At 44.4% G+C, this 12428-nt stretch overlaps 1 protein-coding gene across 6 annotated transcripts in view; it reads right to left on the bottom strand.

Annotated features, from left to right (window-relative positions):
• Positions 1 to 11531, bottom strand: part of DLEC1 (DLEC1 cilia and flagella associated protein) — a 53700-nt gene extending 42169 nt beyond the window's left edge. For 4 of the 6 annotated variants that reach the window (XR_012157651.1, XM_073334708.1, XM_073334707.1 and 1 more), the window contains exons 1-7: positions 11405 to 11531; positions 8409 to 8549; positions 5130 to 5286; positions 4413 to 4523; positions 957 to 1153; positions 455 to 675; positions 114 to 195 (exon numbers count right to left, since the gene is read on the bottom strand). Coding sequence is in view for 4 of the 6 variants with exons in the window: in XM_073334708.1 (XP_073190809.1) it covers positions 114 to 195; positions 455 to 675; positions 957 to 1153; positions 4413 to 4523; positions 5130 to 5286; positions 8409 to 8549; positions 11405 to 11479 (984 nt within the window). In the remaining 2 variants the exon portion in view is untranslated. Of the gene's footprint in view, positions 1 to 113; positions 196 to 454; positions 676 to 956; positions 1154 to 4412; positions 4524 to 5129; positions 5287 to 8408; positions 8550 to 11404 lie in introns of those variants that run through there. The other 2 variants (XM_073334709.1, XM_073334710.1) reach the window with 2 other exon arrangements.
• Positions 11532 to 12428: the final 897 nt, after the last annotated feature.

The following is a 12428-nucleotide window of genomic DNA, read 5'->3' on the forward strand; positions in this document are numbered from 1 at the left end:
GTTTAGTTAGCTATGTGGAAGTCTGCATGGGGTGGGGGAACTATGAAAGTCATGGAGAGACATCAAGTTTCTCAGAGGTAGAATAAATTCTTTGTAGATGAAAAAGCTGTTACCTCATAAACCTGACCAACTTCATACTCAGAAAACAAAACAGCGGGCGGGGTAGCTAGAAATACAGGAACAGACTGAGGATCACTGAAATAAAATAATGGGAGAAACTTTGAGAAATATTCAGTGAGCTCTTACACTGTCAGTTATTTATCTATGCCTTAAGAATGTCCTGATTGCATCCATAAGCATGAATAACAAAAATTATAAAAACCTTGCAAGATATTATTTCTGAATGATTATAATTAAGATACACAGGAGAAAATACTGTTTTGGCTAAACTGGTATAAAACCAGAATAACTCCAAAGCAAAACTCTCTGCAGGATCAAGAGTCAAGGTACGTACCTTTTATCAAATGTCACTTTTCTTCCTGTTATCATTCGATCTACCTTCTTCTGAGGAAAAATAAGAGATTTTCCTCCATTAAGAGTATTTGGTGGGAAAAAGCGGGGATTCTTCAGGCAATTATGTCGGTTCTCAAGTCTGGCAAGGTAAATGCGGTCTTGTTCTCTATCCGCTTTGTACATATCATCTTTCCAGACTGATTTGTGAGAGGAGCTAGATTTCTTTGAAACAAACAGAGAGTGTGATGCAAAATTCAGTGTCAAATACAGCAGCTTTGGGGGGGGGGGGGGTTATATAAAATACCTATTCCTGATTACTTAGGCTTTATGTAACAGTAAAGAATTTCACCCTCAGCAAACTACTGTATTTTTCTCTTCTCCAACATGGAAAGCAACAACTTACACTAAAATAGCAATGTGCTAGGACTTGCCTCTTTCTACAGGGATAGCAATAAGTCCTAAACTGTTTGACGGGCTAAAAAGAGTGCATCTCTGAAATATACCTTACTTGATGGTTTCTTAGTCTGATGTCTAGGCTCAGGAGTTGAAGACAGCGTTAAGGTGGATAAAGATACATCTGGCAGACTATCTAATGTTTTCCTCAAGTGTGGGATTTCTGTATGTTTCTGATCCCGTGGACTTTTAGAAATGAGTTGTTTAAAACTAAGCGTCTCCTTGATATAGTCAGGCTCTTTTTTTCCTGCAGTTCAAAGAAAAGTATTGACATTTTCTGAGCAATAGGGAGAAAAGTATTCATTTTAGAAACTTATTGTAAGCAGAGAAACATTAATAGGGCTGTAAATTAATTGCCGTTAACTCATGCAATTAACTCGAAAAAATTAATTGCGATTAATCTCAGTTTTAATCAAACTGTTAAACGATAGACTACCAATTGAAATGTATTAAATATTTTGGTGTTTTTCTAGATTTTCATATACATTGTATTCTGTGTTGTAATTGAAATCAAAGTGTATATTATTTTTACTACAAATATTTTCACTGTAAAAATGATAAACAAAAGAAATAGTATTTTTCAATTCACCTCATACAAGTACTGTAGTGCAATCTCGTTATCGTGAAAGTGCAATTTACAAATGTAGATTTTTTTTGTTACATAACTGCACTCAAAAATAAAACAATGTAAAACTTTAGAGCCCGCAAGTCCACTCAGTCCTACTTCTTGTTCAGCCAATTGCTAAGACAAACAAGTTTGTTTACATTTACAGGAGATAATGCTGTCCTCTTCTTATTTACAATGTCACCTGAAAGTGAGAACAGGCATTTGCATGGCACTTTTGTAGCTGGCATTGCAAGGTATTTACGTACCAGATATGCTAAACATTCGTATGCCTCTTCATGCTTCAGCCACCATTCCAGAGCACATGCTTCCATGCTGATGACACTTGTTAAAAAAATAACGTGTTAATTAAATTTGTGACTGAACTTTTTTGGGGAGAATTGTATGTCCCCTGGTCTGTGTTTTACCTGCATTCTGCCACATATTTCATGGTATAGTCGTCTCGGATGATGACCCAGCACATGTTATTTGTTTTAAGAACACTTTCACCGCAGATTTGACAAAACGCAAAGAAGAAACCAATGTGAGATTTCTAAAGATAGCCACAGCACTTGAACCAAGGTTTAAGAATCTGAAGTGCTTTCCAAAATCTGAGTGGGACGAGGTGTGGAGCATACTTTCAGAAGTCTTAAAAGAGCAACACTCCAATGCGGAAATTACAGAACCCGAACGACTAAAAAAGAAAATCAACCTTCTGCTGGTGGCATCTGACATAGATAATGAAAATGAGCATGCGTGGGTCAATACTGCTTTGGATTGTTATGCAGCAGAACCCATCATAAGCATGGATGCATGTCCCCTGGAATGGTGGTTGAAGCATGAAGGGACATGAATCTTCAGTGCATTTGGCACGTAAATATCTTGCGACGCCAGCTACAACAGTGCGACAAGAACACCTGTTCTCACTTTCAGGTGACATTGTAATCAAGAAGCGGGCAGCATTATATCTCCTGCAAATGTAAACAAATTTGATTGGCTGAACAAGAAGTAGGACTGAGTGGACTTGCAGGCTCTAAAATTTTACATTGTTTTATTTTTGAATGCAGGTTTTTTTGTACATAATTCTACATTTGTAAATTCAACTTTCATGATAAAGAGATTGCACTACAGTACTTGTATTAGGTGAACTGAATACTACGATTTCTTTTTTTTTATAATTCAAATACTTGTAATCAAAAATAAATATAAAGTGAGCACTGTACACTTTGTATTCTGTGTTGTAATTGAAATCAATATATTTGAAAATGTAGAAAACATCCAAAAATATTTAAATAAATGGTATTCAATTATTGTTTAACAGTGCGATTAATTGCACTATTAATCACGATTAATTTTTTTAATTGCTTGAGAGCCCTAATTATTAATAATACAAGATTGGTCTTGGAGTTAGCAAAACAACTAAATATTTAAGTGCTCTAGTGTTTCCGCCATATTTACAGTTTATTTTGTTACAAGTAGGTTAATCTGTTTCAATCACAAATCATACTGATAACATTTAGGACAAACTTACAATGATCAAAATACAATAATAATAAAATAATAAATAAATAAATAAATAAATAAAGATATTACCTCACCTACCTTGTCTCTCTAATACCCTGGGACCAACACAGTTACAACAACACTGCATTCAACTTCTTTAACACCCTTTATTTGAGGATCTTAATATGATCTAAAAACAGTTAATTAAGCCTTATAACTCCTCTCTGAGGTAGATAAGTTACTATCTCCACTTTACAAATGGATAAACAGAGTTGATAAAAAATGGAATTCTCACACTGAAGAAATTCCAAGATTTGAAATTTCATATCATCCTTAATTTGGACAAAAAGTAGAAACCACGGATTTTTTTGCAAAATGAAATGTTCTGAAATATTTCATTTTGACCGTATTGAAATGTTTTGTTTATATATGTGTGTGTGTGAAAATGATAAAATCAAAGTGGAACATTTCACCTTATTGAAAAAAAGTTTTGATAAAGTAAAAATGAAATATTTTGACATTATCAAAAACGATTTGATACTTTCCCATAAAAATTTCAGACAAAATTAATATGTTCTCATAACACATTTCAATTTAATCAAATCAGCATTTTAGATGGAAAAACATTCTGTTAGAAAATTTTTGATCAGCTCTAAAACAAAGGCACAGAGATTAATCAGAACAAATTTTTAAAATAAAAACTGCTTTCATTTAAATAATTTAATTATTTGTCTGCTCTGTTTATCACATAAATACTGCTGCATTTGCTAATGCAGAAGAATCACAGGGTGAAACTGACCACCACAGATTCGCTGTCTAAAGTGAGTGAGCTGAAAAAAATAAACAAACAGCATTGGTAATGAAAAGTAAATTTGATATTTAAAACAAATTGCAGTTTTAGTAATTTATTAGTTACACAGAAAGGAGAATTTTTGTAATATATTACAAATGTAATATCTTTACTGTGTCCTTTAAGCTAATTCTTAGTACTTTAAATGTTAGGGCTTGTCTATATAAACACTTAGTTCACAACAAGCTGGTTGCAAATCTACCTCACACTAGCCTGCAGCACACAACATCTCTGTGTGGAGCCGGTTGCCATAGACTAAACAGTTTATCGTCCTCCTTAATCTATTCCCATTTCAAAGCAGGGTACATTAAAGTGCACTAGAGAACTGTTAGTGCTCAGCAACATGGTCTACATGGACACCTAGTGCACAACAGGCTACAGCACAGTCAATTTACACCCCAGCTTGCCACGAACTAAGTGTTCATATGGTAAAGCCCTTCGTGATTCTGCTCATTAGGCAGAAGTACAGAGCATTATGCGCAGGCTATCCATGTCTAATTCTTCAGAGCATTATCAGAAATCCGTATTAGTCTCTACTTTAAAAGTTACCTTTAGGTGCTTTGGTAATGGGTATTCTATCAGTGATGTAATCTTCAGGGCAGATTAAATTATGTTTTTTGAGAAGGTCATTATCCACACACCATCGAAAGGAGGACTTCACTACAATATTAAAAAAAAACAAAAACAAATAAAAGATTGGTGTTTTAAGATACACTAACAATGGTCAGTCCACATTTCTGTTGTTTCTCCTTCACATCACTACAATGAAGTATTTTGGAGAGAAATATGGTCTGTAAACTGAGCACAGAACTTAACTCAAACAACTCCAGAATTCTAAATTCAGTTCTGATTCATGGCTCTGGGGCCTTGGACCAATCACTTAATCTCTGTGTCAGTTTCCCTGCCTGTAATAACACTTATCAACAGGGCAATTGTGAAGACATTTGTATTAATGATTTTTGTACAGCTGTTTATATATGCTTGCAACAAAGTTAAGGTATAGAACCATTAATGGCAGGTTTCAGGCATTGAAAATGACCTGTCCAATTAGTTTCTTATTATGTAAGATTAATTTTTTTCTTTTTGATTCTCTCCTTACAGTTTCTCAGATCTCTCTTTTAGTATAAGTGGTATTAAACCCTGGCATTATGATCAAAAGTTCACTGAAGTCAATGGGAGTCTTTCCATTGACTTAAATAAGCATTGAATTTGGTTCCAGATCCCATAAATGTGTACTGGGATAGGTAACATTCCCAGAAACCTCACCTGGTGGCAATCCAATGTTGTGGAAGTCCTCCCCAACATCTATCTTCAACATGTTCAGAGCCCTTTCTTCTGCTGCTGTTGCTCGAGCTCTTGCCTGAATGATGTGCTTTTCTACTATGTCAATTTCTGTCAGTCGATGGTTATATTCAGTATGAATCTGGCAAGTAGATTGGTGAATGTAAATAAATAAATATATTTTTAGCTATCACAAATTATTACTAATTTCAGTACATGTAATAGAAAAATAAATATTTTCTGTTTCTTTCTGAAGTCTTGCTAGAATGTTTTTGCTTTACAAGAATAAACTCTCAGAATAGAATGCATTATTTTCTAACATTTAACTTGTGGTGGGGCTTGAAACATTTACCAGATGCCTACCAGTCAGATCACTAAACTTTATAACCAGAGGCAGATATGACGAAAGGGGCCCCTTTACCAATGAATTCCAGGGGCAATACCCTACTGAGAAGCCTGACCTTCAACCTCTGCTACTGGAAAGAGGGAAGGTGCTATGCTTGGACCCTACTTGTGTTCCAGATACTATATCAGGTATATGATTAAATTTAAAGTGTTCTCTCTCCCCTAGTTACTAGAAAGTTTTTTAATTCACTGATTCAGAGCAGGGATTTGAACCAAGTCTCCCACATCCCAGGTGAGTGTCCTAAATAGTAGGCTATTGACTATTCTTCTCTCTGTGTCCTTCTTCCCTGATCCCCCAATTCCATCTTGGATCTGAGAAAATTTCAGTTTCAACAAAATAGCATTCATCATCAATTTTTTCCTACTGGTTTTGAATATCAGCCGTGAAAATGACCAAAGTCTTGTTGATTTCATTCCACAGCTGCTCCAACAAGAGAGGTTTTAAGATTACCTGTCTACAGACTCAGAAAGACTGCACATCTGTTCAGATTTAGGACTAAAAACAACTTTTAAAAACCCTTCAAAACCTGAAAGCTTAAAATCTGCAGTTAAAAGTGAATTGATAGCTCAGTTTCACCCACCTCTAACTTGTAAGTTTTCTGTTCTCCAATAGCAAGCTGGAAAGTGGATTTTGTAAAGCTCTGATTTGCACTGACTATACAGCACATATTGTACCCATTCCTCAGATGGATAGAGCACCACCCACTTTAAAAGAAAATCTAAATAAATTTCTGATAACATGGTTTATCTTAATGCTAACTACCGCATATACTCGATCATAAGCCGGTTCGTTTATAAGCAGACACCTCCTCCCCAAGAGGGATAAGTAAAAATGGTAAAAACTGTATGACCCTTTCATAAGCCGACCCTATATTTCAGGGGCTGGCAAACTTTGGCTCCCGGCCCATCAGGGTAAGCCGCTGGAGGGTCAGGATGTTTTGTTTACCTGGAGCGTCTGCAGGCATGGAGCCCCTCAGCTCCCAGTGGCCATGGTTTGCCATTCCCAGCCAATGGGAGCTACGGGAAGTGGCGCCACTTCCCGCAGTTCCCATTGGCTGGGAACGGCAAACCGCAGCCACAGGGAACTGAGGGGCTCCGTGCCTGCAGACGCTCCAGGTAAACAAAACAACAATGTATTAGATATTCAATTCAATGATTTCATAGAGTTTTAAATCATCAAATTTTGGTGTAGACCCGTTTATAAGCCGACCCCTACTCTTTGATGTGTCACTTTTTTACCAAAAATATTCGGCTTCTGAACGAGTATATATGGTACTTCTTTTGGGAAGCATCTTACTTTAAATGACAAGATGTCAATGTTTGAGGAGAGATCATTCAAACACACTACTCAGATATTGTCAAGAAAAAGCAGACTCCATTCACTGGTACCTTCTTAAGAAACTCAACTCAGGAGAAAAATATAGAATCTGAAATTCATGCTTGTCTGTCTTGCAGTCTGTGCATAGGTGATGCGTTGTGGGGTATGCAGGGTCAGGTGCCACACCAGATTTCTGCATGGGCTGCCAGCATGGGGAAGGAGAGGGGCTCTATCCTTCTCCCACTGCCCCTGTCCCCTGGCATGCTCGGCCTCTGACTGTGGCTGCCGGGCCTGGGCAGGAAGCAGAAGGGGCAGAACTAGCCACTTCTTATGCCAGCCATTCAGGGTCACTGCTCTGTGCGGCATAGTGGCTGCCTGAGAGAGCCTGGTTGGGAAGGTGGCAGGCCGCCCCCCAGCTAGGCCCAGCTGCTAGGGACAGGGGCCAAGTGAGCCAGAATCCCCTCTCCCCCCAGGCACATTTCCAGCTCACTCATCCCCTATCCCCAGCAGTCGGGCCCAGGTGCCACCATCTCCCCAGCCAGGATCTCTCGGGCAGTTGCTGCGCTGCACAGAGTCAGCGACCCTCAGTAGCCAGCTTCAGCTGCGTGAGAAATGGCTCCGTCCTGCTCCCCGCCTGGGGCCGGCTCCCAGGGAAAGCAGCCGAACATGCTGGGGAGGGGGGAAGGCACAGCGGGGGAAGGACAGAGTCCCCCCCTGCAGATAATGTTGGTGGGGCGGGGAGAGTGCAGAGGTCCCAGGCTGGGCACAGGGCTTGGGGCACCAAGCAGGGGAGACACATGGTGCGGTCATGTCTCTTTCCCTTTAGATTTGTGCCCCCCCAATATGGGGAGGCACGAGTCATCTATGAGTCTGTGAACAGTACGAAGAGATAGATGGTGCCTACAAAATTAACATCTGTTGCCAAAATCAGAATATCTGTTCATTTTAACAGTGATCTCGTCTCCTATTCTCGCTCAGCACCTACTGAAGCAATAGGATTACAAAAAATACTTTGCACTTCTATAGCTTTTTTCATCATTTTTGTCTCAAAAGTGCTTTGCAAACATTAATGAATTATGTATCACAACCCACCAGTGAGGTAGGAAATGGTTATATAAGGATCACTTCACTCCATTCAGCAGCTCCTTAAGAGCATACAACAACACTACACAACAATTTATTGAAGGATAGTAAGAAGACTATCACATCCACTTGAAACTGCAGGGAGAATGTAGGGTAAAAGCAGATAGTGCTTTAGGAACTTTAAAGAGAATTGTTTTTTACTTCACATCTGAAAAAACTCCCAGAACAACAGTTAGGAGCATCAGGTGGCATTTGAGATGAGAGGCTCCACAAGCAAAATTGGTCTTAAGAAGGGTATTTGCCACTAGCATTCAAACTGCTCATGAAAATCTCGTTGCGATTCTAGGAAACCATTGTGAAAAAAAATCCTGGGAGGTCTGAATTAACATTGACAAACATTTTGCTAAATCTCAGAACAGCTCTGAAAATTGCCTCTGTTTTTTGTTTATTTGCTTTACCTTTTGCAGCTCCTCCACAAACTTCTCATGATAGAGATTGTCTCCTCCACGGGACTTGATCAGATTTGTTCCAGTGTCCATCCCTATAACATCTGCAGTATAAGTGCTCTTAAAGACGCTAGTCAACAAATGAGAAATGTCCTGAAGGGGAAAAATTTAGGGTGAGAAATTGTTAATCTTTAGAAACAGAGACAGGATTGAGAGTGAGGGGCATGAATATTAAACCATACATGCAACAGTGATTAAATCAGTTTGCAGAGTAACAGCCGTGTTAGTCTGTATTCGCAAAAAGAAAAGGAGTACTTGTGGCACCCTAGAGACTAACCAATTTATTTGAGCATAAGCTTTCATGAGCTACAGCTCACTTCATCGGATGCATACTGTGGAAAGTTTAGCAGATCTTATTATATACACACAAAGCATGAAAAAATACCTCCTCCCACCCCACTCTCCTGCTGGTAATAGCTTATCTAAAGTGATCACTCTCCTTCCAATGTGTATGATAATCAAGGTGGGCCATTTCCAACACAAATCCAGGTTTTCTCACCCCCCCACACACACACAAACTCACTCTCCTGATGATAATCAAGGCAATGGCCCACCTTGATTATCATCCACATTGTAAGGAGAGTGATCACTTTAGATAAGCTATTACCAGCAGGAGAGTGGGGTGGGAGGAGGTATTTTTTCATGCTTTGTGTGTATATAATAAGATCTGCTAAACTTTCCACAGTATGCATCCGATGAAATGAGCTGTAGCTCACGAAAGCTTATGCTCAAATAAATTGGTTAGTCTCTAGGGTGCCACAAGTACTCCTTTTCTTTTTGTAAATCAGTTTGGTTCCACAGCAGTAGCTTCAGATTACCAGTGCTTTGGTAAGAAAGGGGACTATGTACATAATGTTCTGGATATAGAAGCTCTGTGTATCTATTTGCTTTATAGAAATCTGGGTTATATAAAGATATAGGCTGCAAAAGCAAATTCCATTCAGATCCTCCAGAGAATGGCTGGGTGGGTGGCTAGGTGTGGACTTTCTAGGGCTGGAAGGCTCTGTCTGTAAAGGACTATCTGCAGGGGGAATTGGGGTCTGCCAGAGAGGGGACTTAGGAGGTAGAGGAAATGTCAGATGGTGGTGGAAAGGGGGTCCTGTCTGCAGTGGATACTATAGGGGCACAGAAGGGGGGTTCACAGGAAGGTCCAAGAGAGGCGTGTCTGAGAGGGAGTGTGTGTACAGGGGTGTCTTTCTGGATAGGCTGGTGGGTGTCTCTCCAAGTGGGGCAAAGAGGCTCCCTGCTGGAGCTCTGAATGGGTTGGGGTATCCGGGCACAGTGAATGGGCTGCTGGGGTGTGTGTGTGTCTCTCTCTCTTTGTGATTCATAGATCCCTAGCCCAGAAGGGACCATTGTGATCATCTGGTTTGACTTCCTGTATATCACAGGCCACAGAAATCCCCCCCCCAGCAAATCCCAAGAGCAGATATTTTAGAAAAACATTCCATCTTGATTTTATAATGGTCAGTGATGGAGACCCCACCATGACCCTTGGTAAATTGTTTCAATGTTTTATTACCCTGTTAAAAATCTACACCATGTTTCTAGTCTGAATTTGCCTAGCTTCAACTTCCAGCCATTGGATCATGGGTGGAGGGGTGTCTCTGAGGGTGGAGGTAGCATCGGGGTGTGGTTGCAGGAGGTATCTCTGTGGAAGGGTCTCCAGCGGGGCAGGGGGGGGTGTCTCTAAGGCAGAGGGGAGTCTGGGAAGTGTTGGTCTGGAGGGGGGAAGGCCCTGGGGGGAGGGGGGGAAGTATTGGAGGGTGAGAGAGGGAGGTTTGTGTGTGTGGAGGGCCCTGCAGGGGCGGGGGAATCAGTTTTTGAGGGCAGGGGAAGGACCAGGCAGGAGCATTGGTCTTTGAGTGCAGGGTAGGGGGTTGATCTCTGAAGGCAGGGGAGGACTTGGGGGGGGGGGGAAGAGGAGGTTCTGAGGAGGGAGGGCCCTACGGGGCGGGGGGGGGGTCGGTCTCTGAGGGGGGAGGGCCCAGCTGGCCTGGTAGGGTCGGTCTTGGAGGGGCCTGCTGCCGGGGGGTTGGTCTCGGAGGGAGAAGGGTCCTGGGGGGTCGGTCTCAAAGAGGGGAGGGTCTGTCTCGGGGCGGGGGGGAGGTCCTGCTGGCCTGGGGGTCTGTCTAGGAGGGGAGGGGGTTGGTCTCAGAGGGGGGAGGACCCTGCTGGTGGGTCAGTCTCAGTGGGGGGGGCCCTGCTGGCCTGGGGGGGGTCGGTCTTGGAGGGGGGGGTCAGTCCCGGGGGGCACCCTGCTGGCCTGGGGGGGGCCTTGCTGGCCTGCGGGGGTTGGTCTCGGGGGGGGAGCCCTGCTGGCCTAGGGAGTCGGTCTTGGGGGGGGTCCTACTGGCCTGGGGGGTCGGTCTCGGGGGGGCACCCTGCTGGCCTGGGGGGGGCCTTGCTGGCCTGCGGGGGTCGGTCTCGGGGCGGAGGCCCTGCTAGCCTGGGGGGGGTCGGTCTCGGAGGGGGGGCGGTCTCTGAGGGTGGCTCGGTCTCGGGGGGGGGCCCTGCTGGCCTGGGGGGGGCGGTCTTGGGGGGGGCTCAGTCTCGGGGGGGGCGGTCTCTGAGGGTGGCTCAGTCTCGGGGGGGGCTCCTGCTGGCCTGGGGGGGCTCGGTCTCGGAGGGGGGCTCAGTCTCGGGGGGGGCGGTCTCTGAGGGGGGCTCAGTCTCGGGGGGGCTCCTGCTGGCCGGGGGGGGGTCGGTCTCGGGGGGGGGCCGGTCTCTGAGGGGGGCTCAGTCTCGGGGGGGCTCCTGCTGGCCTGGGGGGGGTCGGTCTCGGAGGGGGGCTCAGTCTCGGGGGGGGGCCGGTCTCTGAGGGGGGCTCAGTCTCGGGGGGGGCTCCTGCTGGCCTGGGGGGGGTCGGTCTCGGGGGGGGGGGGGCCTGCTGGCCTGGGGAGGGGGTCGGTCTCGGAGGCGGGGAAGGGCCATGCCGGGGCCGTTACCTGAGTCCGCTCGGAGGCGGGTCTGTGTCTGTCCATGGAGGGCTCAGGGCTGCTGGGGGCCCCGCCCGCCGCCATCCCCCACGCGGGGCCCGGAGGCCAGGGCAGCCCCGGCCCCGCCGCTCGCACCGGGCGGGCTCGGCCGGAGCCTGTCGCTAGGGGAGCGGCCGGCTCAGTTTACCAGCGCCCTGCCCTAGCGACGGCGCCTCCTCCCAGCCAGCAGCGGGTTCCTCCCGCGCCGGGGCTGGCGAGCGCCTGGGCCGCCATCGCGCCCCTTCCTTGGGGAGACCGCCCCGGGGGCCGCAGGGAGCGCAGAGCTGGGGCTGGGCGGGTAGCAGTGTTTGTAGCCCCCGCGCCCCGTCCCCTTTGTGGAGGTGCGCTGTGGTCGTCGCTTAGCGGTAGTCACCCTCTCCCTCCTCTCTGTGACATCGCCCCTGTCCCCTCGCAGGCTGCCCCACAGCCTGAGATCTAGCCCTGGGCTTATGACCCCGGATTTCGCTGCCCACCAGGCCACACTTCCAGCTCTGGGGGCGCCTGGTAGCCTTTGATTTTCCTGTCTCAGTTCACTCTAGGTCAGTGGGTCCCAAACTTTAACAGCCTGTGAACCCCTTTCAGAAAACCTCAAGTCCGGCGAACCCAAAGCTCCTAAAAAATGAATGTTTCCGGGGATTTTCTCCTTTACCTGAGTATAAATTATAAAAGCGGTGATCTTGGAAATATACAATTTGTTTTTATGACATGCTTATTACACACGATTTATTATTAATTATTTATCATTACAGTAGTTTTATTACATTATGAAAACGGCAACACTCTTCCAAGATCTCACTTTGGTATCTTGTATCACTTTGAATAAGCCTGTAATAAGACAAGGCTCCTATGCTTCATCAAGGAATATCCCATGTGAAACAGCATGAAGGTATTTAAGAAGCCAACGCAAACAGTTTCTCCTCCACAAGCATTCAGGTCTTGAGCAGTCCAGATAAACGACACATTAAAACAAAGCTTCAACCTGTTCTTCATAATC

This window comes from Lepidochelys kempii, chromosome 2 (assembly GCF_965140265.1).
Source record: "Lepidochelys kempii isolate rLepKem1 chromosome 2, rLepKem1.hap2, whole genome shotgun sequence".
Taxonomy (NCBI): Eukaryota; Metazoa; Chordata; order Testudines; family Cheloniidae; genus Lepidochelys; species Lepidochelys kempii.